The sequence below is a fragment of the Zootoca vivipara genome, chromosome 4, assembly GCF_965207765.1.
Source record: "Zootoca vivipara chromosome 4, rZooViv2.hap1.1, whole genome shotgun sequence".
In the NCBI taxonomy this organism is placed as follows: Eukaryota; Metazoa; Chordata; class Lepidosauria; order Squamata; family Lacertidae; genus Zootoca; species Zootoca vivipara.
Genome location: NC_142587.1, coordinates 20238367 through 20265105, shown reverse-complemented (window position 1 = coordinate 20265105; position 26739 = coordinate 20238367). Strand labels below are relative to the sequence as shown.

Genomic DNA, 26739 nt, shown 5'->3' with positions numbered 1-26739 from the left:
AATTTCCTGAAGAAAATGAGTAACTAAGCTACAAATGACTGGGCATCCTGCAGAGGAGGAGGTAACTGTGCCTTGTTATTTTTCGCACAGAGATTACAACTGGAAATGGGTAACAAGCAACTCAGGTCAGAATCTCCTTGCCAGCAATATGTGATTTTTATCCCAGTCAAAAGGGTAGTATAGGAAGCTGTTGCCAAGCTACAATAGGTGGTCCAATTTTTCTAGCAATACTCTGCTAGCAGAGCTAAACCAATGAATGGGCAAAACAAGTGCCATTTACTGGAACACAGTTTGAACAAAGACATTGCAAATTATATGAAGACTATTCAGCATTCATCACCTAGGTATAAAGACACCAGCTTTTAAAAATATATATTAAATTGAGCTTATTATTCCCTATACACAAATCACATGTTCACATGTAGTTCTGAAACATGTGGAAGTTAGCACTAAGGAGAGGGGCTTTTCTGCAGAGGTACCCCAACTCTGGAATACCTTCCCTAAAGAGGTAAAGTTGGTGCTAATTTCACAATATGTTTAAGCACCAGGTTATTTTTCTAACCATTAAAAAGGCTGTGCAGTGTGTCTGCTTTTACTTTCTTTATTATTTTGTTGCATCTCTGTTATTGTTTTTGTACTGACAAAATATGCATATAAAAATGCTTCTTCACATACCATGATCTTTTTATGATCCAGATACTCAAGGCCAAAATAGTCACCTTCAACAAGGTTCAGGTGAGTGCAGACTGCATCCAGCAAAACCTTCCCTGGTGCTCTTTGCTGTAATTAAAAACAACGAAAGGTTACACGCTGTACATCCACATGAAAAGAAAAATAAGTTATAAATCCAGTTTCCTTGGTGAGCACAAAACGCAATTAATTTATAGTTAGGGGTTCAAATGAAGGAAAAGCAGTAGCTATTTCTATTTGGATGCCAAAGTGTTGGGAGAACTGCCTCAGTTGTGGATCTTTTTCTCATCTGTATTGTTGCAAGGATTGTTGAAACTGAGATGGGCAAGAACTGGCCCAGAACGCTCGTTATGTGTGCAACCTCTTTATAACAAGCCACTCTGTGCTCAATATTCATTTCTGCACTTACAGAAATGTAAGGTACATTACAGAATTAAGCAAGGTAGATGATTACTGTTAATAGATTTGTATGGCCCTTCACAAAGTTCAGCTTGTAACCATTCCCAAAGAACCACACCGCCATTTTTCTTTACAAATCCGTATCTTAATAGTTTCAGAAGCCACACCAGTCGAGCTGAATAAGATACACACACGGGACCGAAATGGAAGCTTCAGCTTCCTGTTCTGCCATCCCTCGAGCAGCAGCATCAGAATAAATTATGCAAAACAGTAAAAACAGTAGAGTAACTACTACATTGTGGGAAAGAATAAATGCAAATAGGCTTCCACAAACCTGGTTTGCAAAAACCAGGTGTTATCTTCCAAGGGATTTAGGAATCATTTTTGATCTGATTATGCATGCAGCCTTAAAAATAATGAAAAAACAAGACCCACCACCACACCCAGTTCCTGGCAAAGCTCATCTTCTGTGCAGAAACAGGCAAGCAAATGGTAACTCAGGCTGGACCTGAGTTGTCTGTTCGTCCCTGTGCTGGCGTCTCTGTGACCTAGGCAACTAAGGTGACAGCAGTACCTCTGAACTGGACTGAGCACCTGACTTCTCCTGAGAGGAGGGGCTGGGGTATGCCCTGGCAGTGCTGAGGAGGGGTACGGAGATGGGAGGTGAAGAGAGAAACAGGAGCTGGGGTGAAGTGGGTGGGCAGAGAAGTGCTGGGTGACTACCCCGGGGTCTGACTCACCCGTAACTCTCTGTGACGCACCCCATCCCCAACCCACAGAGCCTCTCCTCAGGGTCACCAGCCGTTTCAGGCTCGAGAAACCACTGACGTTTCTGGCTTCAGATATATATTCCATTCAAGTGAGGGGAGTTCACAGTAAAATCCTATGCATGTTCACTCAGAAGAAAGTCCCACTGTGCTCAGCTGGGCTTAGTTTTTTCCTACGTGTGTTTAGTGTTACTGCCTAAGTTATGTGTTCAGCATTCTTCATGTCTGCTAGTCACTTCCACTCTGCTCAGTCTCAGTCTCTCCCCCCCACCCTGCCAAGCTTGGAACAAGGATATTTATTATTCTTTCATTAGAAAAAGCTCAGGGTCTCCAATAGCTTTAACATTTGCTTGACCCTAAAGAAGTTCTCAATCAATAAACAGATGATCTTCTTCTATGGTCAAGAACTGTGTGTACCTCATTCTTTGAGATGACCTTTCAATAAGGAAGTGGTTGAAGGAGAAAAATGTTCAGCAATGTTTACAGAACCCATGTCCTGGAAGCTTTTTTTTTTTTAATCCACTGCTTTTTTGAGCAAATCGATCCTTCTAATTTAAACAGATTCTTCATCAGCCCAGTTAGACACTGCTATCAACATACAGTTTTTAATCCACCCCAAGTGATTTTGGATTATGATTAAACAAAGTTTCTCATAGGCTACTGAATTCCTTGCACTCCAATAACAAAATAGAGGTTTCATAGGGTTTTTAAGTAGCCCAGTCAGACATTTTCTAAATGGAGATAAAATTTATTATTATTTAATAACAAATGGGATGCAGGCATTAACATTGATTGCCTCCAAATATTTCATTACTTATTCTTTCAACATTATCTCATTAATTGCTGTGCCTTTTTCCTCACTGTGTCTTCCTTTTCTCTCACTGTGGAAGAATGTGTTCTTTTCTTTCTTTACCCCAGGCACAGAACCTCAAGAGTCGTCTTCAACACCTCTCTTTTTCTTCTTTTCTTCAGACTTTCCATACCTACTTTTTAAACATCACAAGTTCTTTATTTTCTCATCGTTTGATTATTGCAATTCTCCCCTGCCCTAGTTTGGTTCTTTCTCTGCTTCATACTGTTTAGACGCTAGCAATGGTAAAGGTTCATTAATGGTGCTCCCAACACACTTCCGGGTTCCGCCGCGTGCGCATGCGCAGAAGCGCTCTATCGCCACTCGGGTTGCGAAACTTTCGGGGTGCGAATGGCACCCCGGAATGGATTGGGTCTGCAACCCGAGGTACCGCTATACTTAGAACACCTGAGCTACTTACAAAGCAATCTCTCTCTCTCTCTCTCTCTCTCTCTCTCTCTCTCTCTCTCTCTCTCTGTGTGTGTGTGTGTGTGTGTGTAGAAGGGGAGTTTGTTATCACTAATGGCTTATACATTACAAGGAAGTAAAGGACAAAGCTTGGCAGAGGTCATTTTGATGCACCCTTGTAGAAGTAAAGGTAGCATTATAAGTTAAACTACTGACAATTTTTTGTCGTTAATGGTACCCCCAAAATTGGCACCTGAGGCAGGATGCCTAACCTGTTAGATGGTTATAAAGTTAAACAAAGAACTGGCATTATTTCCTCCCCATCCCCTTATAGGTTTTTGCAAGTACTGAATGAAGTGCATCTCCCCACCCCCATCCCAAGCCTCCAACCTATTCAAAAGCACACTGAGTCCCTTGTTTCTTTGCAGGGGTTGAAACGAGGTTCAGAATGCTCATTAAAAGTACTTCAGATTGAATTTCATAGTCCACAATTTCTGCAGAGCAGCATAATAGTACCATTCAGATTAGTTTAGCTATGCAGCAAACACTGTGTAATGAGGTATTGGCAAACTCCACCCCTCCTCACTCCTGCCCCTAAGATGTGCCTCCAAAGTTGAAAGGGAGAAAAGGTCCAGTTTTACCACCATGCATTCATTTTATAGACAGTTTGTGACTTGACAGCATGCTCATAAATAATCTCTGCAGGTTTTGGTGTTAACCTTTCCCCCCCCCCCTCTAATACCTGAGTTTTTCCTTTATTCAATTTTATTATCAAACTACCCTTTACTGAATTAATCAATACATAACACTAATCAAATTATCAATGGAAGTAGAAGGGTATTTACAGTTTAGTTCTATAGCTACAGATAGACACTGTGCAGATAACTTGACAGCCACTGAAAGCGGCTGCCACCATGTGACTCCTGCTCTTCTCTCTCCCCTCCCATGTTAACATCCAGTAAACAAATAAGAACCATGATGTGATGTCCCTGTCTGTTGATATCAGGCAGCCACCTTTTACTGTTTCGTTTTGACACCTGCTGAAGACATTCTTATTTAACCAAGCCTACCCAGATATTGGGTGGGACGCGGGTGGCACTGTGGGTTAAACCACAGAGCCTAGGGCTTGCCGATCAGAAGGTCGGCGGTATGAATCCCTGCGACGGGGTGAGCTCCCGTTGCTCGGCCCCTGCTCCTGCCAACCTAGCAGTTCGAAAGCACGTCAAAGTGCAGAAAGGTAAACGGCGTTTCCGTGCGCTGCTCTGGTTCGCCAGAAGCGGCTTAGTCATGCTGTCCACATGACCTGGAAGCTGTATGCTGGCTCCCTTGGCCAATAAGGCGAGATGAGCACCGCAACCCCAGAGTCGTCCCCTAACGGTCAGGGGTCCCTTTACCTTTTTACCCAGATATTTAGAAATCTTGTATGAGTTTGTGTGCTTTTAATCAGCTTCACCTGTCACTCCTTATTTGAATCAGCAAGCGTATGCATCGGTAATCTCGATGGTGGATTACTGCAATGTGCTTTACATGGGACTGCACTTAGGCCCAGCCTGGAGGCTCCAGTTGGTGCAGAATGCAGCAGCTAGACTACCGATGGGCTCAAACAGCTGGTGGTATGTGAAATCTCTGCACTTGCTGCTCATATACTACTGGGTCAGGCTCAAGGTTTTTATATTAATATAAAAGGCCCTGAACAATTTGGGTCCAGGATACCAAAGCATGGGTTGGCAAACTAAGGCCCACGGGTCAGATCAGGCCCAATTGCTTTCTAAATCTGGTCCGTGGACAGTCTGGGAATCGCCAGCACGCATGTTCTTTCCCTCTCCCTCATACCACCATGGCGGCGTCGGCGTCTCCTCCCTCCATCCTCCTGACTTCTCCCTGCCCTGCCTAGAGGAGGAAGGGGGCTGGGCTTTGTTGGTGCCAGCCCCTCTCCAGAGCCCTATCGCGCACCACTCATCGTCCCTCTGCTGCTGCCAGCCCCTGCCACTCGCAAGACACAGGAGCTGCGGTTGGCTGAGCGCCCCTCTCAAGCAGCCGCCATTTAAAGCAGCCCCTCTCTGGAGCCCTTTCACATGTCACTCATCGTCCCTCGCTCATTCCCCCCCCCTCAAAATATAGTCAGGCCCCCACAAGGTCTGAGGGACAGTGTACCGGCCCCCTGCTGAAAAAACAAAACAAGGACCCCTGCCTTAAAGACTGGCTGCACTATTATATCCCAACTCAACCAATGCAATCAGGAGAAGCACTGTTCGTTGAAGCCTGTGCTACAGAAGCCAATTTGGCCTCAAGGAGTAGTGAGCTGCTTAGTGTTGCTGATCCCAAACTACAGAGTACTCTTCCAGCAGAAATTCAACAGGCATCTTCACTACTAACTTTCAGGCATCTCTGGATGAACTTTTAATACAGACAGGTCTATGCAGTTGTTTATATTAATTATTTTTTTTAAATATATTTTTATTAATTTTCCAATTAAAACCAATTATATCACATTCATTATTTCAAATTATACACATATATATATCAATCAAACCGAATGTTATGCCAAATCATCTAGAGAATTTTTTTTTTTTGGTTCCCATGCTTCAAGAAATTGGGGATTCCTCGCAACCGTCCACTGCCGTCTTTTTTCTAAAGTTCAAATCGTCTCTCCAAGTTCATAATAATCCAGATCTTCCCCTTACAGTCACATAGATGTTTTCCACTTTCAACCGATTGTTTCCCAGCTGCTGAGATAAATATCAAACAAGGTTTCACAGATGTTCTTTCTCCTGTGTGGGTTAATCAGTCCAGCCTCCCCATAAATCTTCTTAGTCTGGAGCTCCCTGTTGCGTCAAAGCAGCGCCATCTTAAAAAGCTCAAATCACTTTCGTTTTCTCTCATAGCCATGTAGATTAACGATCTTTATAAAATTTACAGCTTTTCCAGGCAGAAGACCCAAACATCAAACCATAAACTCTTGGTAAATTAATGGATCTCCTTGCCCTATAGCTGAACTTAGCTTCAGGTCGCTGCTCCAATTCAAAGTGCGTCACAGCTCATAAATCCTCCGAACGCGTCTAGGCACTCCTTCCGTCCGACTAGGGGGGGGGGGGGCTTTTCTCATCGGCAACTCCACATCTTTAAAAAATATGCTCAGTAACAACAGTTTATAAAGTTCAACTCACACAGTCTTTTGCTTCTCTTTCACTCCAAACAAGCCAGGACATCGCGTCTGGGAAGGTACGAAGTAACTCATATGAAGAAAAATAAAAAAAACTCACTTCCCTTATCGCTCCGTCCCCATCAATCCTTCTTCCAGATGAAATACAGCCTTTGACTCCTCTCCCTCAGCAGCATAAATTTCTCAGCAGTAAACAGCGCTTCTTCCCCTCCTTCTGAAGTATGTCCATAGATTTAAGCCTAATTATCTTCTTTAACCATGGAAATCCCCGCCATGCAGATTAGCGTCCGGGAGTCCTGGCCCTCGTAAGTGCTTTTCAGCCCAAGCTCCCCCCACTCCATAAACAGTCGGAGTGGGTCTGGGGGCATCGCGGGCCAGCGGCCCCTCTCCGTAACCCCCGGAGAGGGTAGGGGGTTGCCATTTACTCCCCTAGCAACCGCCAAATTCCTTACGAAGGTCAGAGGGATGGAAAACAGGTCCGCCATTCCTGCCGGCGGAAACCGGAACCTCAGTTGTTTATATTAATTAAACAGAGCAGTGTTCCCTTAGAAAAACATGTCTCTGTGCACACACAAAAATTGCATTCCTTTGTGATTAAAATAACTGCTTTTGTTTCACGCTGTTACCTTTAAAATGATTGTTAAATTATATTACCTGTTTTACAAACTCTTTTCTTCGTTCAGAAGAAATTAATGGGTAAAAGGATCTGACAGCAGAACACACACTGCGAATTAATCAAATTATTTCTGACCTTTCTCCACACACATGAGTTTCATATGCCTGGAATTAAAACTTTGAGAATTGACCTTTTACAGACTGCAGGCTTCTGAACAAGAACTCAAACTTAGAATCTGGCTTTAAAAAGAAAAATGAAGGGTTGGCTAAAATATGTTTTCCTCATGGAGGCTCACAACTGGCAATTAAAAACAAATAAATTGGGTGGTACTACAGGTGGCACTGTGGGTTAAACCACTGAGCCTAGGGCTTGCTGATCAGAAGGTCAGCGGTTCGAATCCCTGTGACGGGGTGAGCTCCCATTGCTCGGTCCCAGCTCCTGCCAACCTAGCAGTTTGAAAGCACGTCAAAATGCAAGTAGATAAATAGGAACCGCTACAGCGGGAAGGTAAACGGCGTTTCCGTGTGCTGCTCTGGTTCGCCAGAAGTGGCTTTGTCATGCTGGCCACATGACCTGGAAGCTATACGCCGGCTCCCTCAGCCAATAATGCAAGATGAGAACGCAACCCCAGAGTCGGTCACGACTGGACCTAATGGTCAGGGATCCCTTTACCTTTTACCTTACCTTTACAGGTGCAATAATCCAAATAATTTCAGATGGCAGAGAATTAAGCAGTTGATCGATTTCTTTGCAGGCTACTAAGGTTAAACTGTGTGTTTTAATGGCAGTCCCAAGTCTAGAAACCCAGCTTGCCATTTGACAGCTGCAAAGCAGTGTGAGGGGGACACAGTTTGGAATGAAGGAGTGCCAGAAAAGAAGGGGAAACCTTTATCATTTTCCACCTAATGCTTTACCCTATACAACCCCTTCCCCCAGCTGGAATTGTGGATGAGGCTTTCCTCAGAGAAAACCAGCTGGGGTGAGGAGTTTAAGAGGAAAAAACTGGGCAGAGGGAAACATCTCCAGTACAAATTGTGCTTCTTTCTGCTTTCCTGCAGCTTTGCAAATGATTGCTGCCTAGTTTGGCCCTTGGCTCTAAAAAGAGACAAGAGGCATGATGCTGATTGCTTGCCAGGCTTAACAACTACTACTGCTGCCAATGCTCCTACAATTCAAAGCAGAGAAATCTCTTTCCCCTATAAGGCCTAGCAGGTTCCTTCCATGCATACTAAAACACTGAGGCACGAAAGATATTTCATACCGAAAGTATGAGTTGCCGAAATAGTTTTCACAACACACTACCATTTAAAAACCAAGGAATCAGAAGGGAGGATTGCCACCCCACCCCCCAGTGCTTCACATCTTGTTGGCATCAGTTTGTCTCGAGACACGATGGAAGAGACGTGTTTGTTGATCTAGATGCGCCATGGCGTTTCTTCACTCTACACACCTCCCGGCGGCCATATCTCCTATGGTCACTGTTGTGGATGCTTCACATATTTTGGGAATAAACCCAACACTGAGTACTGAGGTCTGATAATAAAATACTGGGGGGGGGTCCCCACTCATGAGACCCTCTGTGGGACAGACAACTTTCACTTCACCTTGCAAGCTCCTGTATCTACTGAAATTCTGTTCTTGAGGCTGGGGGACACTGGAACAGCGTGGAAAGTAGCAGGAGGGGGGGGCTACAAAGGGAAGAGAGTGTCAGCAAAAGTTGCCTACTTCCTCCTTTCCACAGTGGGAACTTACACTGAATTTTAGTCTTTTCTGTGAATGAAAGAATCCCGTGGCCAGGTCTGATGGAATCTGTAGTCCATGGGTAGGCAAACTAAGGCCCGGGGGCCGGAACCGGCCCAATTGCCTTCTAAATCTGGCCCGCGGACAGTCCAGGAATCAGCGTGTTTTTACATGAGTAGAATGTGCCCTTTTATTTAAAATGCATCTCTGGGTTATTTGTGGGGCCTGCCTGATGTTTTTTACATGAGTAGAATGTGAGCTTTTATTTAAAAGGCATCTCTGGGTTATTTGTGGGGCATAGAAATTCATTCATATATTTTTTTCCAAAATGTAGTCCGTCCGTACCCCCACAAGGTCTGCGGGACAGTGGACTGGCCCCCTGCTGAAAAATTTTGCTGACCCCTGCGTCTAACAACAGCTGTGGGGACATTTGTTCTCCATCTCTACCCTAGGGCCTATGAAATAATAATGAATGATAAGTCAACAGTCTTGTTGAGTACGTTCCTGCAGGGTTTTCCAGCTGTTAGGGAACATGGGTGAGTGGGGGAGTGGTTGCTGCTGCGAAAGGGAAGTTAAAATGTTCCCCTGTGGATGGTTGCTTAGTTCCTGGTCCCTGAGCCTAGGTACTCAATCTCAACCTCTTCAGCAGCTCTACAGAATCCTCAAAATAGCTACCTGTCCACCAGCCTAACACAGAAATGTAGACAGCTTGAAAGCTTATAAACTATGTCAGGAACAGGGTTATCTTATGCCCCTTGCACAGACCTGGCAATTGCTCTTTGTTGTATTGGATGAAGTAGGATCTAGCTCGTGATACAAATCCCAGTGCGTTATGGAGAGGGAGTTGCCTTTGGCATTCTTACAAGAGAGAAGTGCTGACTGCGTCCAGATGTTGCACTGTGGAATGCTGCTGTCAGGATTCCCCCACCCCTCCATTTGCCGGAATTCAGTCAGCAGTCTGTGGCCACTGAGCCTGCTCAGTCCATAGTAGACTGGTTTTGGGAATCCTCCTTTACTCTAAACTTTCCCCCAGAGTCTGCTGAAACCTCCCCAGTGTTTGCTTTGGCTAAATAGCAATTGCATTCACAGTCTGAACAATGGAAAGGAAGAAAATGTGAGGCTACCCAAGTATTCCATTGATTAAAATATTTCATCCATTTCCTTTTGTTTTGCTACTGTGGACCTTTTAATGGTTTGAAATGAAGAGCGCTTGGAAGTAGAAAGAACACCCATGGGTAATAATATCAAAAGAGCAAAAATACGCTGCTAAGAGTTATGCATTTTAGCAGAGGGCGCTCGTAATTATCTATACAGAATATTCCTAGGATTCCCTTTGAATTCCTCACATGAAAGTGCATTGACAACAGTGGAAACCAAAGTTCAGAACAAGTAAATTAACTGTAGATTTGGCATCACATCTATCCAGCTGTCACTAAATAACAGTGTATGTTTCCCCATTCTTCTTCATCAAGAAAGGATCTGATTACAAGATAAAGGATCATGTCTTTACTCCTATCTTGCCTACAATCTTCTGTCAGTTATATCAAGATAGTTTTGCAACTGATTGCTAACATCTCATTTCACACAAGATATAAATAGTCAAGTCAATACCAGAGGAGTCTGTTATCCACCTACTTATATAAAACTGAAGCTTTGCAAGACAGACTTGATAACCAGACAAAAACAGCAGTGTGTTTTGTGGTACCTTAAAGGCTAACAAATTTATAATTCCATAAGTGTTCATGGACCAGAGTCCCCATTTATCAGACTTTGGTCCACCAACATTTATGCCAGTGTACATTGTTTTAAGTCATTAAGGTGCCCCACAAGACTCTTTGCTAGTATTGAGGCAACAAACTAACATAGCTGCCTCTCTGGAAATTGAAAACGGGGGTTTATTTTGTGTGTGTGTATATATAACCCCACATAAACAGAAAACAAAAGTAACTGGCAATGCTGCGAGTTATCAAGCAGAAAGTATTTTCTGTAAAGTTCAAGATTGCCCCACAATATAGGGCCAATACAGACTACCCAATGCATGTTAAAGAACATCTGTGAAGTTTCTCGTTTTCCTAGCTTTTACCAATTGTTTCGTCTTCCCTCCAGCTTACAGAGTGTCAAGGCAGCATTACAGGGTATTCTATGGAATGAACAATCTCAATAGCCTCCTTTATATCAAATATTACTCCTTGCCACAGCAGCCTCAGTGCAAGGGTACCACAATTTCAAGTCCTACAAAAATGAAAGGCAACATAGTTAAATTGGTGGTTGTGTTTTGCTCTTTGCTACTACATTTGAAAATTCCAATACATTGCATTTCATGCGTTCAAAATTATTTATTTAGTTAGTTAATGCAGCCCAGTCTCCATGGCTCAATGCAGCTTGTAATATAAAACCACTGGATAGAATACTTAGTTAAAGAACAACCAAAATCACTAAAAAACTTATTTCCAGTTAACGGATTACTAATGATCGCTGGGAAGGCAGCCCAGACATTTCTTCCAACACTTCAAAAAGACGCTCAGGCTTTGGCAGGAAAAAGATTGCCATAGTTCAGGGGTGATCACAACAAGCATCATTCACAATCCCTTACTGTATGAACTTTGCACAGAGGCTGGTTAAGAAGTGAAAGCAAAGAATGAAGTGCTTTCTAAGGTACCAACGGTCTATTTAGAATTAAATCATAGATTGCAAAAATATTAAGGAAACAAACCCCCAAGGAAATATGCAGCATAATTTATAGGGAAGTAATAAAACATATGCACATCTCTGGCAAAGTGAAATCCATGTATCCACATGAAGAAATGGCATAGGGCACACACACCACAAAATACTCTTATGAGGAACTAGCAAATAGTAGCCCACACACAAAATCTGGTGCACAGCCCAAGGATGGATTCAACTTTTCAGCACTGAGAAATAGTCAACACCAGATACGACAGAAAGGAGATATTAAGAGGTGCTCATGTGGTTGCTAGGATACTATGGAAACCATCCTCTGTTGCTCTTCTTGATCCCTCCTATCCATAATTACTATTTCTCATCTATCATGAAGGTAAGCTGAAAAGTTACATCACTGAAGATGATGCCTCTTAAAGGAGAAATGGTGGGAACAGCCGCAAAGCAACTCCTCTTCTACCACTTGTGAGTCGATGACCTGCCACCCGCGTAGAGTAAATAAGACACAAGCAGGCCCGTCCTAGCCATAGAGGCTAATGGCGCGGAGAACCACGGCGCCGGGCGCTGGAGGGATCTGGAAGGGCGCTGGAAGGGCGCCAAGTGAGCGCAGGGTTCCGGCGATCTGGCCAGGACTGCGCTCCACTAGCTGAGAGGCTGCGCCGCGTCTCTCTCCTCCAAGGACTCCGCGCTGTGCCTCCTTCTCGTTTCCCCAGCGCTGGGTTCCGCTCAGTCAAGCTTCGCCACCAGCGCGCGCACAGCACCCAAGCAGCTCTTGCTGGTCCCGTGGTGCGCGCGCTGGTGGCGAAGCTTGACTGAGCGGAACCCAGCGCTGGGGAAACGAGAAGGAGGCACAGCGCAGAGTCCTCGGAGGTGGCCTCCTGCTGCTGCCGCGGTCCGCTTGGCACTCCCGGGCCCTTGGAGAGGCTCTGGAGGGGGGAGCTGGAGGGACCTTAGCGCCAGGGCACTGGATGGGCTTAAGACGGCCCTGGACACAAGGACACGTGATTTTAGGTTGATGGGCAAAATAAGGCCACAACTTCATTGGTTATAGCATGTGAGTGGTACTGGCTTAGGCATTGGATGAGAACGCAGCACATGACTCCACCCCGACTGGGGTGGAGTCACTTTAGGGTTAACAAACAGTGGGAGGAGCTTGTTGATGCAAATACAACTGGAAGCTTCCCCCGACGTCACCGGGGATCGTGCCATGGCCCTAACCCCCACCAGAGCATCGGACAGGATACACGACCGCCGGATTCCTTTAACGGGATACCCAAAGGAGGTAGGTGATGGCCACAACCTGCCCTCCAACACACAACACAAGATACATCACATACTGAATAATACAATGCCTAACCGCCAATACCAAAAGTTGTGATGAATTGCTATGAGGTAGGCGAAAAAACCAAGAGGCCAGTACCAATTAGCCACATGGATAAAAAAAACTCCTACCAGATCCCTTGGGCAACCAAGGCGACCAACCAAAGTCCATAGCAAGGTCAAAGCAAAGCAAAGCAAAGCCTAAAAGGGAGGGAGGGAGATCCGATGCAAGCGGGAAGCAGAGTAAAGAATTCCCGCCGCTGCGGCTGCTTAAGTGCAGCCAGACTCTCCCCCCCCCCCCCGCGAGCCCTATTAGCTGGCTATGGGGCTTAACACAGCAGCGAGGCGGGACTGATACAGGGGGCCGAACACGCCTCCCCTGCAAGCGTGGGAAAACGGCTCCCGCTCTGGAAGGAGGAGAGGTCTTCCCCTCAGTAGCTGGTAGTCTCCTGCAGGTTAGAAACCAACACTAAATTAGGCATGCCTCGATCTTTCTCTGTAATGCTACTTCTGTGTAAAGTGACGATTAAAAAAATTCCTCTGTAAATACTAGGAAAGTATAGTTGATTGGTTTTTTAAAACTATCATTCATTCATTTCTTACTCACCCTAAATGGGTCTAGTTCCAATCTGAGTGGAATGCTAAAGATACAACTGACTGAGTGATTAGGCAGTCAACAATGCTTGTAAAAGGCTCGTAAATGCTGCCCACAGAAAGCAGAATCCCCATAATGTCTGTATGGTAAAGTGGTGTGAAATCTGTCCAAAACGCTCGGGGATTCTTTAGCACCACAATAGATGCTCAAATAAAATGCATACCACGGAACAGGATATGAACCGCTAAGTCCAAGAGGACGTCAGGAGTAGTTAATGAGCAGAGTCAATAAAGCTATCAGAGGCAAGAAGTCTCCTTTCAGAAAATGGAAGCATTGCCAAAATGAGGATAACAAAAAGGAACACTGCAAGCAAACAATAATGGAAAGGGTGGGGAAAGACTTTGAAGAGTTTATTGTTAACAACACTAACAAGTGTTTGCTAAACACACCACCACCACCAATGAAATAAATAAGTACTTTAAAAGCAGGAAATTGGTTAAGAGTGAAGTGACCATTGGACAACAAGGATGTCAAAAGTGTGCTAAAGCGAGATCAGCAGATTGCAGGAGAGTTGTCTCCACAGCAGAATATGTAGGGCAGATTAACTGTGTCTGGACCGACATTTTCAGGGAGTGCGTCTGAAGAACCGTGGCAAATAATGGTGACAAGAAATGAAGCTGCATCCCAGCTGGGGCTGATGGAAAAACATCTGAAGGGCACCAGAATGGGGAAGGTTATTCTAGGCCTTGCCAAAAATAAAAGTTAACAAAACACCAAGTCCAGATGGTATTCACCTGAATGTTTTTAAAGTGCTGATCGTCCAACAAAAATAACTTGTCCCTAAAGTTGGCCTCCAAGCCTCAGGACTGAAAGGGGTCCAGTATAATATCAATTTTTTTAAAAGGGATCTGGTGGATCCAGTAAATTATAGATCAGTTAGTTTACCATCTGTTACTGGAAAGCTTGCGATACAGAACTGGGATGTAGAACCTTTGGTCCTACAGATGTTGCTGGACTCCAATTCTCATCAACCTCAGCTAGCATAGCCAATGGTCAGGACTTATTAGAGTTGTGGTCCAACTACACCTGGTATGTTTCCCACCCCCCAAACAGAAGAGCAGAAAGTCTTGCTGAGAAAGAAAGAATATGGCATCTGCAAAGACAAGTCCTGTCTAACTAGCCTTACCATATTATTCTGAGAGTATCAACAAGCATGTGGCTGGGTAAGCCAGTCAACACTGTATCTGGACTTCCTTAAATCTTTTAGCAAAGACTCCTCCTGAGAAAACTTGGCAATCATGTGATATTGTTCCCCAAACTTGGGTCTCCAGCTGTTTTTGGACTACAATTTCCAGCATCCCTGACCACTGACCCTGGTAGCTAGGGATGATGGAAATTGTAGTCCAAAAACTGCGGGAGACACAAGTTTGGGAAATACTATGATAGAGGATGGGTCCTCTTATGGATCAGCAACTGATTACATAACAGGAAATGTACAGCAGGGATAAATGGAAAGGTATAAGAAGTAGAGTTGTATATCCCATTGATCCGCCTATTTGGATGGCTTTAAAAGAGGATTCGTATCGAGATCATTCTATCATTTTTGAGATTGCATCCCACTCTTTTGTTGACTATGAGGGCCACCCCATTTCTTCTACGGGATTCTTGCCCACAGTAGTAGATATGATAGTCATCCGAACTGAATTCACCCATTCCCTTCCATTTTAGTTCACTAATGCCCAGGGTGTCAATATTTATTCTTGCGATCTCATTTTTGACCACGGACTGCAAGAAGAGCTCATCCCCGAGTGCTCACTGGAAGGACAGATCCTGAAGCTGAGACTACAATACTTTGGCCACCTTGGGAAAGATGGAGGGCACAAGGAGAAGGGGACGACAGAGGACGAGATGGCTGGACAGTGTTATTGAAGCTATGAACGCGAGTCTGACCAAACTGTGGGAGGCAGTGGAAGACAGGAGTGCCTGGCGTGCTAATGGTCCATGGGGGTCACAAAGAGTCGGACACGACTAAATGACTAAACAACAACAAAAAGAGGATTAGCAAGGGATATTAGCCTTGATGGCTTTGTACTATCCTCCAGTTTTGCCAGGTGCTGAGCATCACAAGTGGGCAGAGTGTACTTTGAGCTCAGGGCCTGCTGATGGCCTTCCCAAGAGGCACCTGCTTGGCCACTGTGAGAAGAGGGTTCTGGACTAGATGGGCTTTTCGTTTCGATACAGCAGGGATTGTGTTCACATAAATCACACAAAAATCAATGCAGCAAAAACCACAATAAAGCATCAACAAAATAGTAACACATGGAATGTGAGTCTTCCTTGGACTATGTCTAGTGGCTTCTAACTATTTCAAAGTTCTATGGAGTCCTTTCTTAAGACATCACCATCTGGCAGTTCTCTTTGCTGCGAATGGAGTTGATAACAGAATATACCGTAGTACTATGTCAGAGAGGAGGGGCGGTTCGTTCTTAAGAGGAAGAAACAGGGTAACTAAGACGCTGGCCACACATTAAATACAAACGAAGGATGGCTCAAAACACGTCAGTAGGATTTCAAAAAGCAAACAGATGCCTATTTAGAGTGAGTGCTGCTGCCAGGATGTTTTCTTTAAAAAAATAGGGGGAAAAACAACTTGCTTAGAAAACACACACCTACATACAAAATATTTATACAAAGCTCTTATTACAGTCTCCCATGGCAGAACAATAGAACCACTATATCCATAGCCAGCTTACTTGGTGGCCCACAGTGGTCATATTTTCATAACCAGCACTTTTCAACATCTCTATAATACACATTGCTTTTCTTTCCTGCTGTAGGGAGGTGTTGGAGATAAGAGGCTAATAAAACTGACAGGTAGGATGTGTTAGAATGGAATAAATTATGCCTTACATCTAGAATCCTGAAGTATATTTTTCTTTGCTTTTCTGGACCGCCAGCTGAAGTTTTGCCAGGTTCACAAACTTGACTTTAAGAACATTGTGCCACAAAACTACCACAGAAGAGTGGTACTTTGTTGGTTCTCTTCTTCCCAGAACCAAACAATATTCCTTCCTTACCTCAGACCTTTTCTTTGGAAGACGTTTCACATAAAGCCTCTTTTCAGGGAAACTGAACTTGTGAGCTATACAAACAGAACTCAGTTAAGCTTTCAGTCAACTAATGAAATGCCACAAAGTTGGCAGAATGTTAGATCATTGCTTGGATTTAGTTGATGTAAGTGGATTGCAGTTTTACCTTTGATGTTTGCCTGGCTAATTCTTGAAGAAAATACAGAGCTATACTGTAATCCAGTGGATGCTTTTGTTCCTCAGAGCCCTAAAGGTGTGTGCAATTGTACTATTAAATCACACCTTGAGTTTTGATACTGTAAGCAAGCTATCCTGAGATCATGAAGCTTAGGAGGAGCCTGTTATCCAAATCTTGGTAATATGAAATTCTTTGTAATCCAAATCTGTTGATTTAGAAATTGTTGTAGATCTGGAAGGTGTTGCATTCGGTCTGCCGAGAAGCAAGTACAGTGGTACCTCTACTTACGAATGACTCGACTTACGAATGTTTCTACTTATGAATGGAGCTCTGTCCGCCATCTTGGATGCTGTTTAGATAGGATTTTTTCTACTTATGAATTTTTAGATAGGGTTGCTTCGACTTACGAATTTTTTCTCCCAATGCATTCCTATGGGATTCGACTTACAATTTTTTTGACTTACGAATGTGCGTTCGTAACGCATTAAATTTGTAAGTAGAGGTACCACTGTAGTTCCTTCCTAAAGTCCATTCTACAAGTGTATCCTAACCAAGTTAGGCAGCACCTCTTAGCCAGCCTGTACTCTATTTACAAAATCAGTTTTCCTTAGGGTTCCAACACGTGAATTCCCTCCAGCTTTAGACTTGATTACATGTTCAAGGAGAAAATTAGAAGTTGAGCAGAGCAGAAAGTGAATCAATAAGCACTGGCAAGATTAGGATTATGAATTAACCTCTTTTTCACCCTACAATAATACTGATCATGGAAGCGATAGCAAAGTCACCATTGGCGAGCCAAGTTCACAGTTCCACAGAGAAACTGGGTAACCTCTAAATTACCCCCAAATCAGTCAATGGACAGAAGTTAACTGTAATTTCTTGCAACCTCTTATTTGTATAATGTAAGGGTTTGTTATAGCGGAACAACCCGAGGGAACCAAATCCAGACTAAGAAACCCCATAAGCAAGGTAATACTGTGCAACCCCCACCCACCCACCCCCACACATACACTTGTTTGTGCAAACTTAATAGTTCACTTCAGTCTATCAATGGAATGACACAGGCACACATTTTTGGGAGGGGGGCAGTTACCTGGGATTTCTCTCTTGAGCACCTGAACAAAATATTATGCCACCTCTGCTCTGCCTAGAGTCTATCATGTGTAGACACTCTTAGTGACACTTCAGCAGACTAAGCTGGAGAAGTCTTTCAGTTTAACCAGTAAATTTTGCCTAACTTGCTGCATAAAGACAATAGGTACTAACAGAAGCACGGGAGGGAAAAGTCCCAGAAGGATGGATAAGCCTGCAGCAAGACATCCCCTTTTTTACCCTTGGCTTCAACCATTATTCCAAGATAAGTGCAAGAGGCAGCATGGTATTTTCAATGGCAAGTGGTGTTACGAGAGAACAGATTGTCTGTTGTTTTATGAAACTTAATCTTTAAATAAATTAGATAATTAGCATCACAATCCTACACATGTCGACTCAAAGGCAAGCCCCACTGAGTGCAATGGGCTTACATCCAGCAAGATTATGCCTAAATTATTACACATGACTTAGTACAACTTCAACATCAACATGAACTATTTGTCATTTTAAAAAATGATACACATGCTTTTATGGTGGCAAGGCTTGTGCAGGCAACCCAGCACCTGCTTTCAAACATTGTGTGTTCAGACAAATACCCGATTGTGACTAGGGTAAAAAAAAAATCACACAGATCAGGCATGTCCAACAGGTAGATCATGATCTATTGGTAGATCACTGGATGTCTGTGGTAGATCACTGGTAGATCTGTGGCTTCCCTCAAAGAAGCTCAACAACTTTGACTCCCCTAAAAAAGCTCAACAACTTTGACCTGAACCCCTAAAAATGGGTTTTCCTCCCTAAAGAAAGCTCAACAATCTGAACCCCCCCCAAAATGGGGTAGATCACTGCCTGTTTTTAACTCTGTGAGTAGATCGCTGTCTCTTGGGAGTTGGCCACCCCTGACATAGATCACATAAAACAAGCTAGCACAGGAGTTTCCCAACTGTGGTCCATGGACTACAAGTGGTATTTGAGCTTCATTCAGGTGGTCTGTGGAGTGTCTGTAAAAATACCAGAAACAAAACAAAAAAAATCTAGCACAGTACATTACAATTGCTTTAACATGCAGAAAAATCATTAAATGGTCCACCGAGACACTCAGCAGTTTTCAAGCGGTTTGGAAGTTGGAAAACCATAAGGGATGGGGCTTCCCCCAAAACACATTCTGCTTCCCCATCCATCTGGCTGGGGAAACCTAGCCAGATGGACGCTGTATGTATGTATGTATGTATGTATGTATGTATGTATGTATGTATGTATGTATAAATATTCACCAAATAATTAAGTCACATTGTTTTGCTACTATCAGAACACATGCAAAGTATACAGAACACCAGCAATACATACAGAAGTCACTGCAAGCTCAATGGAGTTAAATGAATTTTAAACAAAACAGGACATGTCTGTATTTTGGAGGCACTGCCAGATCTCCAGTGTTCTGGTTTGTAGCTGGCTTGCTGTCCCAACATCTCATGTGCTGCCAGATTCTAACATACAATGAGAACCTACATTTGCACGGCAAACATGGTGTAATCCTGTCAATAAATACAGACTTTTGTTTCAAGCTTCAAAGCACTGCTTTCTTAGGGATTAGAGTTACAGTCATCTTTTGTCATTATACAGTAGTTTGTCTGTTTTATGGTAGGAACCCTAGCCTGGAATTGCAACCACCCAACTGCAATTAAAAAAAACCAAAATATCCCCCTCCCACCCCCCACCCCAATTAAGACATTTCTTCCGGCCATGGTCTGCAGTTACTTTAGAGCTGGTATTTTCAACCTTTTCAGACCCAGAACCCACTTTTAACCCAAATATGCTTTAGGGACCCATTTCTTCATCTATTTTTGTATGGTGGTAGACATACTCCTTTAAATCTCCAGTTGAAGTGGGAGAGAAGGCAGCCATGGCTTTTTCCTACTGTTCCCTGCCCTAGTCGTGACATTTGTCCTCCTGCCAAACCACATCCTGTGGTGACCAGGATTCCAGGCATTCTTTACTCTCTTTTTCGTTGGGAAAACTAAACAAGTCCTTTCCTCATGATATAATAATTATTAATGCTCAGCAGAAGAAGGCAGGTGTGGAGTTTCCTTCTAGAAGAGCCCAGGTCTTGGCCAAGAATTATACGGCCATGCAATGTACTGTCCTTGAAGCTCTGGGACCAATGCATCTATATCTAAGGCAAGCAAAATGGAAACCCACCCATAATGCTAAATAGGTAGCTGGGGTGGGGTGGGGGGAGATTTCAATGCATTGTAAAGAGGAAATGTCACTGAATCCTTAAGCTTTTTTTATTTATTAAAAAAGCTCATTTGTTCCCATGCCCTCCCCTGCTCAACTGCTGGGATTTCCCAGGAGTCTGGCTCTAATGGAAATGCAATCATTCTCTTTTACAGAAATTTTGTTTTATATTTTCATATGGCAAGAACGAACAGAAGGGAGTCTACTATTCACTTAAAAGTTCAACGCAAGTCTGCAGCAGGAGAGCTCATAGCATGAGCCAGATTAAGCAGTAATACAGAGATAATTTTATATTCGAAGGTTGGAAAGGAAATGGATGTACTTCCACTTAACGCACATCGCTGAATTCTAAATGTCATCTCAATGGTTCTTCTATTGTTTTCCTAACAAGAATTATAAATCTTCTGAAAATGATAAAATGTATCTAGGAACAATACTGGCAGGCAAAACACTGAGAGAACACTGCACACATGCTGCTCAACTAAATCCCTCACTTTTGAGATTGCAGCTGAATAACAGCTTCCCAGCTAAATATAGATATGCAGCTATGTCGCTTCTAAGCTGTGAGCTGAATTTCAGAACTTGCAAAGTAGTTCCCAAAAGATGAAAAGAAACCAAAAGCTGTCTGATGCATATGGAGAGAGAGAGAGCATGGGAAGTTTCAGGAGAAGGCACATGATCCCATGGTCTCCTGAGTTATGCAACTTTCCTTTCTGCCAAAATATTTACCTGAAAACAGTGATGTTTCCACTATTAAATGAGTATCTGTGGAAAGGGCAAGGGAGACACTAAAGACTTTGATGTGTACCTTTCACTGAGACTTTATGAAGTGTTAACAGATTATCATGCTCTACATTTGGTTTAGGTTGCGTCCACAAAACTAAACACGATGTTTTTTACTGCCCTTCTGGTCCCTGCTCAGTCATTTAGGTATCAACGACTGCAACATGGTTCCTGAGGTGTCTTGGGTCAACTTTGCCCCTCCTAGAAACTGAGCAGGTGCTGATGCAGGTACTACAAAACACACAACCCCAAGAGAATCCATGGTTGTCCATTGCTAAGCCTGAGAAATTTGATTAATCCTGTGATAAATGTTAAACCTCCTTGGGTCAGTGTGAACTGTACATAAAAGCTTGGGGCACAGATTCTTTGGCTGACTCGGTGAATGTGGCATTGGTACTGAACCCACTGGAAGCAAATGGGCTACTCCACAGTTACTAGATCCTGCAGCCTGGGGAAACTTAGGGAGCTTTAAAGAATGAGCTTATCAGTGCTTTCTGGGATCCCTGCAAAAGAGATAACAACCTCAAAAGCCTGCTGAACTTAAAGGCACGGGCATTTGTCCGAATCCGATTTCACATCTACTTTCGGCTGTCCAGGGATATGGGGTGGAACGAAAGAGCACTACAGGATTTATACCACTATCCAGTCCTTGGTGGATTTCATCCAAGCTTGCCTCAAAATTGAAGGGAGACTGGAAAACCAGTGGCGAGCAAAAAGTGATTGTAGTGAGCCATTGGCCAGGTTGCAAATATGGCTAAAAAATGTACAAGAACCAGGAACGTGGGATAGGACCAGAGGAACCTGTATTTGACCATACGTCCAGGTATGCCAGGGTTCAGGACACTCAGATTCCCAGCATGCCCTATTTATATACAGTGGTACCTCAGTTTATGAACACAATTGGTTCTGGAAGTCTGTTCATAAACTGAAGCGTTCATAAACTGAAGCGAACTTTCCCATTGAAAGTAATGGAAAGTGGATTAATCTGTTCCAGACGGTCCGGGGAGTACTTAAACTGAAGCATTCATAAACTGAAGCGAACTTTCCCATTGAAAGTAATGGAAAGTGGATTAATCCGTTCCAGACGGGTCCGCGGAGTACTCAACCTGAAGCGTACTTAACCCGAAGCATGGGTATAATTGGTTCCGGAAGTCTGTTCATAAACTGAAGTGTTCATAAACTGAAGCGAACTTTCCCATTGAAAGTAATGGAAAGTGAATCAATCCGTTCCAGATGGGTCCGCGGAGTTCGTAAACCGAAAATTCGTAAACCGAGGTGTTCATAAACCGAGGTTCCACTGTAATACTGTAATCTTTTGGCAATAACAGTAATGAAACTTAAGTCTCCAGACTATTCTTTCCCCCTCTTTTGTTCAATCATTAAGGCAAGTATAAAAGGAGCTTATATTCTGCACATTATCCTAGTCACGTTGCCAGGGCTTCTATACCTGTGTTCTTCCTCATTTTCCATTTTACAACTACCACCCAGAATATGCCTTCAGTACCCTTTGCAGGTTGCCTCAGCTTGAAATACAAACTGTCACAAAAGATACATCCTGCCAGCTCAATTCACTCATGCAACCAGCTGAATAACTCTCTCCGCTGGTAGTGAATAGTACATTTCCAGGGCATGAAAAGGTGGCCTTGTAGCTTCAGCTCACCTATCAATTCCAAGCTGCTAGGAGCGTTTTAAACATGAATAGCACAACCCTGTCTCTCTTGTTTAAGGTTACCTATACATAAACAACACATGTAACATATACCCTCACCCTCCCTAGCGTATATAATAAAATTTCCAAATTCCCTTCTAATAGTCACAGAAAGAATGTAGTTTCGGAAAGCTGAATTGTGGGAAATGTCACAGAATCACAAAGCTGGATGCGGGGGTCCTGTAAGCCATGCAGCCCAACCCCCAGCTCAGTGCAGGAAATTCAAAACTAGAGGATCCTGTTAAGGAATGCAGTTAATGGGTTGATTCTCCACGAGTCAGAAGAGATGACTCATTCCCCACAATGCACTTGGAGGCGTCCTGTGACTCTTTATCTGTGTTACTGGGCAGATTTGGCAAGTAACGATGTATAAAATGGGTTCAGGTTACAGTGTGCTGTGTGGGTTCTGGTAGGAGAACCCAGAGTTGTTGAAGGCTATCTGTCGGAACTGTGAATTCGAGTGAAGACTTTTTGACGCGATCGCCTGAGGAAGAAGTTGGAAAAATGGGTCAGGCTTCGGAAGTCAGAAAACTATCAGTTGCAGGACTTTGAGCAACTGAACTTAGGTCTTGACTATGGACGTTGAAGCAAAGAACCCTCTCTAGGTTCAGAGAGATAGAAAAAACTAATTGTAATATTTGTAAACAGTGTGTGTATGTTAGTGTTGACCTAGAAAAGACAACTCTGCTAAATGGCTGGTTTCTATGGTGAGCTTAACCACTTGACTGAGCTTCTGCAGCATACACACCAACATATTCCTGACCAATTGCTGTTCAGCCTTTTGATTGAAGACTACCACTGAATGCTAATTGTTTCCATTGTCAAAATGCTTTACTGTCAGAAAGTTTCACGCAAAGTCTACTAAACTGCAATTTAAGCTTATTAAGACTTAGCCTTGCCCGTCTGAGGCACCGGACCATGTATGCATTCACCCTCTTCAATGTAATAGCCCAGGCATATCAAACCTGCGGCCCTCCAGATGTTTTGGACTACAATTCCCATCTTCCCCAACCACTGGTCCTGCTAGCTAGGGATCATGGGAGTTGTAGGCCAAAACATCTGGAGGGCCGCAGGTTTGACATGCCTGTAATAGCCCATCTGATATCTGAAGAATGTCATCAGTCTTCTCTGCTCTAGGCCTATTATCCTTTTCTACAAAACCAATGGTGCATATGTCCAAATAAACGTGTTTAGCACCACGACAGCAGAAGCAAGCTCCATTTTATCCCTGTAATCATGGTGGTGTGAGTAGTCATGATAAGTGAGTTTTAATTAGCAATAAGGGTATTTACTTTTTATCAGAGTGGCACATTTTTTTGTTGGTGGGGTTTTTCTCTTTGACATATCAGGGATGTAGAAGAAGCTGTCAGACATGGGGTGGTGATGTGGGTGAGAAGATAAATGTACACCATGTGCTTCACAGCTGAAGTAATGCACGTAGCTGTCTAAAGTGTGTCCCCTGTATGACCACTAATGTACCTAGCTGACCTACCCTGTTTCTCCGAAAATAAGACGTAGCCATAAAATAAGCCATAGCAGGATTTTTAAGCAGTCAAGGAACATAAGCCATACCCCGAAAATAAGACATAGTGATAGGTGCAGAAGCAATGCCAGCCGCAGCAGGAGGAGGAGGAGAAAAAAAAAGACATCCCCTGAAAATAAGCCATAGTGTGGTTTTTTGAGGAAAAATAAATATAAGACGGTGTCTTATTTTCGGAGAAACACGGTAGCTGCACCACTGAGTGCATGTGACGCCCAGTAAGTTCCGCCACTCAATTCTGGACCTCATTATTGCACTTCATGTTTGATTTTTAAACATTACCATCTGCAGTGTATGTATCAGACAGACTCCTTTTCATCATTTGCAGTTTTTGAAGAGCTAACCATAAAGTAATGGAGACATATGTGAATGCTTGCAGCAATAAGACGGAAAGAAAGAGAAGGGGAGATGAAAACAAAACAGTACAGTATGCTAAAAATGTCTGATTGGTAATAATATGGAAGGACGCCTGACCCCTAACCGAGTCTGGGGTTTTGGCGCTCATCTCGCGTTATTGGCCGAAGGAGCCGGCGTACAGCTTCCACGTCATGTGGCCAGCATGACAAAGCCGCTTCTGGCAAACCAGAGCAGCACAGAGAAACACTGTTTACCTTCCCACTGTAGCGGTACCCATTTATCTACTTGCACTTTGTTCTGCTTTCGAACTGCTAGGTTGGCAGGAGCTGGGACTGAGCAACAAGAGCTCACTCAGCCATGGGGATTCCAACCGCCGACCTTCTGATCGGCAAGGCCTAGGCTCTGTGGTTTAACCCACAGAGCCACCCGCGTTCCCCAATAATATGGGAAGCCCAGCACTAACATCCACGTGTAAAAATTAATAACCAGTCACATGGTTGAACTCCTTTTTTAAAAAGTATAAATTAATTAAAGGCTCCCAACTCTTTTCAGTGCAGGTAGCTTTTAATGATTAGCAGCCACTAAGCACAAACACACATTGTTAACACTTAATTTGGAAAAGTATTAAACGAACAAAATGCTAATTCAACATAATGAATTATGAAGGCACTGGTTGTCAATTTCAGGTTTAAATTATGGTCAGTTTGCAGGGTCAGGAAGCAAGTTTAGGAGATGAGCCATGCATGAAAAACAAATTCCTGTGCAATCTAATGCTGGGTGATGATCCTCATCAAGAAATAAATTAAAAATACTGCTCTTGTGTTGGAACCTCATGCCAGCCCCACAGCTTGTGAAGCCCCACATGTGGTGCCCTTAATTGACAAGAGCAGGGAGAGTAAATGAGGAAACAAGGCCACAGATGATTCTGCCAGGATTAAAGGACAGTCATCTCAGGCCTGCAAATTTCAGCTTTATGGTGTGCTGCCGCTATAGCGAAATCCCACAGCATGAGGCTGTTGTAAGGGCAATAAGAAAAGAAGCGGAGCAATTTAGTATGTAAATGGTTTATTTTATGAAGGCATCACTGCAGGCTTTCTGAGTTAACAGGCTATATCCACCCTGAATGTAATTTCTCTCTCGAACAGCTCTCTCTCAATAAGAGAAACTACTTTGTGAAATGACTATTATATGATCTAGTTGGTGGGTGGGTACACACAGACACAAACGTACCACCAAAACAATTTTGCAAAGGTTTCCACACACTGAGTACTATGAGACCGTTAGCGCTGCTGTAGAAGAACTACCCTACGGAAAGTCAACAATATTAGTAAGGACAGAAAGGAGATATGTTTCAAACCCCCCCCCCCCAGGGACTTAGCCAGGGCAATTAGTCTGCATTGCTGAATTTGCTTTGTGCTTCAGCCCCAAAATAAGGAGTTGCTTTTCAAGGCTAAAAGCTGGTGGCAGAAGCTTTTTATGTGGGCCTTTTCTCTTCCATTTCTATCAAATGAGAAGAGTCTGCATCAAATCCGTTAGAGGTAGTGAATTTTGGCTCATGTCTTAGACCAGGTGTCAGCTAGGTTATCCGGCCATGGGCCGGATCGTTCCCACGGATGTTGTCCGTGGGCTGGATGGGTGCAGAGTGACGCCAGAAATGGCATCTGCGCATGTCCGCAGCGCCGGAAATCGCTTCTGCGGCTGTGCAGATGCCGGAAATCGCACCTGCGCAGAAGCGTTTTCCGGTGTCTGGGCATGCACATATGTGATTTCCAGCGGCTGCGCAGGCGCCATTCCCAGCGCTGCTCAGCAAGTCCCCACACCGCGCTGTGCTGGTTTAGCACAGCGTGCGGGGGACTCACTGAGTGGACGGCTCGGTTCATGGGCGGCCTGTGGGCCGGATAGATGCCCTCCTTGGGCCGTATCTGGCCAATGGGCTGGAGGTTGCCAATCTCTGTCTTAGACTGCAGAAAAAACGCAGTGCAGTATTTCCTCCCTTAGCTTTGAATACAAATATAAGAAATCTTTGTTTCATTTTGTTCCTGTTTTGTTTTTTCCACTTGTTTTCAGGTTTTATCTGTTTATTCAGGTTTAGGAATCTTAACGCCAGCAAGATGTTAAATCCCCCCCCCAATTCCATTTGATTAGCTTTAAGCATTGCATCTGGTGGAAGTTTTCTCTTTAGAATTCTGCTTAGTGGTAGCATCTGGCTGAGCAGACAATTGGTTCAAAAGGATATAAAGTGTCAAGTAAAGAACTTGCCTGCCAAGTAAAGAACAGACCATACTAACCCTTTAGTACAGCGTTTCTCAACCGCTGTTCCGCGGCACACTAGTGTGCCACGAGACGCTGGCTGGTGTGCCGCGACGTGCGGCGACGAGAAGGGCGATTTGCATTGTCACATGCCTGGCGGCCGCCAATAAACACTGACCCGCCGGAAAGGAAGTCGGCCGGGTCACGACGCGGGGCGAGCGCAGCTCTCAACAGCCACCACCACGGGAGGGTGGTTTTAGACAAACTTAAAGAAGCT

General features: G+C 43.8%; 1 protein-coding gene across 17 annotated transcripts in view; it reads right to left on the bottom strand.

Moving 5' to 3' along the window:
• The window catches only part of FARP1 (FERM, ARH/RhoGEF and pleckstrin domain protein 1), a 175850-nt gene that overhangs the window by 73388 nt on the left and 75723 nt on the right, over window positions 1-26739 (bottom strand). For all 17 annotated transcript variants that reach the window (XM_088667542.1, XM_088667532.1, XM_088667537.1 and 14 more), the window contains exon 3: window positions 676-780. In XM_088667542.1, coding sequence (XP_088523668.1) covers window positions 676-780 — 105 coding nt within the window. The remainder of the gene's footprint in view (window positions 1-675; window positions 781-26739) is intronic.